We start from the raw sequence: 3,570 nt of genomic DNA, 5'->3' as shown, positions 1-3,570 counted from the left end.
AATCATAGTCTTTAATGAGCTCCATAGCACGTTGTTGTCGCATATTAAGTGTATGTTGGTCAAACAAATACTTCAAACTCTTATGATGAGTGTAGAGTTGACATTGCGTGCCATAAAGATAATGTCACTACAGCTTTAGAGCGAAGACTACAGCCGCCAACTCAAGATCATGAGTGGGGTAATTCTTTTCRTATTCCTTCAACTGACGTGATGCATAAGCGATAACCTTTCCTTTCTGCATCAATACACAACCAAGTCCCAATCGTGAGGCATCACTATAGACTACAAAATTCTCACTACCTTTAGGTAGGGCAAGAATTGGTGCATGCGTCAAACAATCTTTCATAGTCTGAAATGCCTCCTCTTGGTCTTAGGTCCACACAAACTTTACATCTTTGTGGGTAAGGGAAGTGAGAGGAACATAAATCTTAGAGAAATCCCAAATGAAACGTCGATAATATCCCGCTAGGCCGAGAAAACTCCGAATCTCTAAAGCATTTTTGGGTTGTTTCCATTTCTGTACTGCTTCAATCTTAGCAGGGTCCACAGAGATGCCATTATCGGACACGGTATGTCCCAGGAATTGTATCTGACGTAGCCAGAATTCACATTTCAAAAATTTAGCATAGAGCCGCTCCTTTCTCAATAACTCCAACATCTGTCGAAGATGTGTCGCGTGATCAGCCTCCGATTTCGAGTACACAAGGATGTCATCAATAAATACAATGACAGACTTATCGASYATTGGTYGACATACTYGATTCATTAAGTCCATAAAYRCAGYTGGGGCATTTGTGAGACCGAAAGGCATCACCAGAAATTCATAATGCCCATATCTCGTACGGAAAGCAGTCTTAGGTACATCCTCCTCCCGCACCTTTAGCTGGTGAGAACCTGATCTGAGATCAATCTTGGAGAAGAACCTTGCACCTTGAAGCTGATCAAACAAATCATCAATACGGGGTAACGGGTATTTATTCTTAATTGTTACCTTATTTAGCTCGCGATAATCGATGCACATCTGAAAAGATCCGTCTTTCTTCTTGACAAACAAAACCGGAGCACCCCATGGTGAAGTGCTTGGTCGTATGAAATCTTTATCCAATAGCTCTTGTAGTTGTTTCATCATTTCTTTCATTTCTGGAGGCGCTAGCCGATAAGGAGTCTTCGCTATCGGTGCTGCACCCGGTATCAAGTCGATTCTAAACTCCACTTGCCTATCTGGTGGCAATCCAGGCAAGTCTTCAGGAAACATGTCCGGGTATTCACATACTATGGGTACATTGTCCATAGTCTTCTTCTTCATCTCCTTTGACGAATCTATGACATATGCTAAGAAAGACGAGTATCGTTTAGATAAATAATGTCTAGCCTTGAGTATAGATATTGCCTTAAGGCCGATCGCTCGTCGTTCACCTTATACATATAAGAATTCTCCATTTTCCATCGGAATTCGTATCATTCGCCGTGAGGAAACGATATCTGCTCGGTTCTTTGTCAACCAATCCATACCAATTACCACATCAAAGTTATAGATATCCATTGGAATCAAATCAACTGTGAACTCATGATCATCCAGGTTAATTTACAGTCTATATAAACTTTATCAGCTACTAGTGTTATTCCGTTCGCCGTGTCAACATTAAAAGGTTTTTCAAGCATGATTGGCACAGAATTGAGGTACTGAGTATAACCAAGTGACACAAAAGAATTCGTGGCTCCCGAGTCAAATAAAATACATGCAGGTCTATTATTGAAAAGGAAAATACCTGTTATGACGTCCGGTTCCTTCAATGCCTCCTCTGCTGTGATTTGGAAAGCCCTGGCTCGTGCCCTGGGCAACTCCTACTTTTGGGTTGAAGTACCCACTCTCGTTGGTTGTTGTACAGAGGCTTTGCTTTCAACCCTTTTTATATGGGGACAGTCTTTCATATGATGCCCTAACACTCCGTAGGAAAAGCATGCAAGATCTTTCTGAGGACAATTCCTCCTAACGTGACCCGCTTCACCGCAATAAAAACATTTAATGACAGATCTATCCGTTTCACACTAGCCTTGGTGTGTCTTTCCGCACCTCCGACAGTCTCTTTGTGTGCTCGACTGTAACGTATAGGCTTGAGAAGGAGCACGAGCATTGTTCTGAGTCTGCGCCCGTCTTGGTGTAAATAGTCGTGATGGTTTATGTGACGGTGCCGAGAAGATCCTGTCAGTTCTTTGTCGTTTTGGTGTGGAAACGGTATCATTAGGTACCGTTAAATCATGTTCGCGGCGTCGAGCATATTCGACAGCTTTACCAAAACTCGGAATATCACGGTTCGCAACGAAGTCACAGATTTCTCGTCGTAGCCCATCGACGAAATGATTAATCTTGTCTTGGTYAGAAGTCATAAACCGTTGAGCAAACCGTGCCTTTCGGTTAAATTCAGTCTCATACTCAATCACAGTCATATTTCCCTGCTTCAGATCCATAAATTCTTTCTCAAGGCGTCTCTGAAGGTCCGTTGGGCAGTAGTGCTCAAAGAATAAAGCTCGAAATTCTTCCCACGTCATATTCTCTTGGGTAATTGGGTCAAGGGATTCGAACGTATTATCCCACCACACCAGTGCTCGGTCGATGAACATCGCGGATGCGTACTTCACTTTATCATCATCGGGTATCCGAGTGATCCGAAACACCTTTTCGGTATTCTGTATCCATTGCATTGCAAGTACAGGATCTGGTTGTCCTGTATATTCTGTCGCTCCACTGCTTCGAAAGGTTTTAAATGAGACTCGTTCGATTTTGGTTCATGGCACGTCGCCATTAATTGGACCCTTACCTCTATCATCAGGTTTTAAAGCATTATTACGTTCACGATCTTCCGTTAACCGTTTCTCAAATTCACGTCGTTGCTGTTCTAACGCTATTTGAAGCTGATCTGTCATATATTTCATGAGCCTTTCGGTACGAGGGGATATCAGAGCATTCTCATCATTACTGGTGTTACTCCGAATATTCTCTCCGACATTGGGGTCCGGTGGAGTATGGCTCGCCTCGTCGTGATCCGACATCGAGCTGAAGATGGAACATAAATCTATCAATTATAATTCTAACCCCAGGTCCCCCATCCATCTTAAGTCTTTTCTATCGGTCCATATCCCGTATAATCATCACTTAGTCACTATACGATGTCAATGCCTAATTTAAGTCTAGATACCACTTAATGATATCTAGTTCACTTAAACCATGCTCTGATACCATAATTTTAACACCGATTACGCTAAATTCTTCATAAAAAGAAACTATTTATCCAAAATATTTTCCATAAATTCTATTCTCCAAGCAAATACGGGATATATATATAAATTATAGATTTCCACCAAAAATAAAATAACATAATCTGCACTCGACGATTTTCGGTAGTATAAGTTGGATCCATAAATACAAATATATCTATCCAAAAGCATTATATACCTAGATACAACTCAAAACGATATATGCACAGTGAGTACCAAAAGATGTCCAGGATCGAAAATCCTACAAGTAGATCTAAACTGTCTTATCCTTCCCTTGGACCGCTACCGACTTTC

At 41.5% G+C, this 3,570-nt stretch overlaps 1 protein-coding gene across 1 annotated transcript; it reads right to left on the bottom strand.

Moving 5' to 3' along the window:
• Positions 1 to 2,049: 2,049 nt before the first annotated feature.
• Positions 2,050 to 3,051, bottom strand: LOC112523752. Its single transcript, XM_025133427.1, has 2 exons — positions 2,820 to 3,051; positions 2,050 to 2,726 (listed from the first exon to the last, which is right to left on the bottom strand). The coding sequence occupies exons 1-2, from the start codon at positions 3,049 to 3,051 to the stop codon at positions 2,050 to 2,052; spliced, it is 909 nt and encodes a 302-aa protein (XP_024989195.1).
• Positions 3,052 to 3,570: the final 519 nt, after the last annotated feature.

Source organism: Cynara cardunculus, assembly GCF_001531365.2.
Source record: "Cynara cardunculus var. scolymus isolate 2C chromosome LG 12, CcrdV1, whole genome shotgun sequence".
Lineage (NCBI taxonomy): Eukaryota > Viridiplantae > Streptophyta > Magnoliopsida > Asterales > Asteraceae > Cynara > Cynara cardunculus.
The sequence above is the reverse complement of the archived record's forward strand: the minus strand, read 5'-3'. Positions and strand labels throughout refer to the sequence as shown.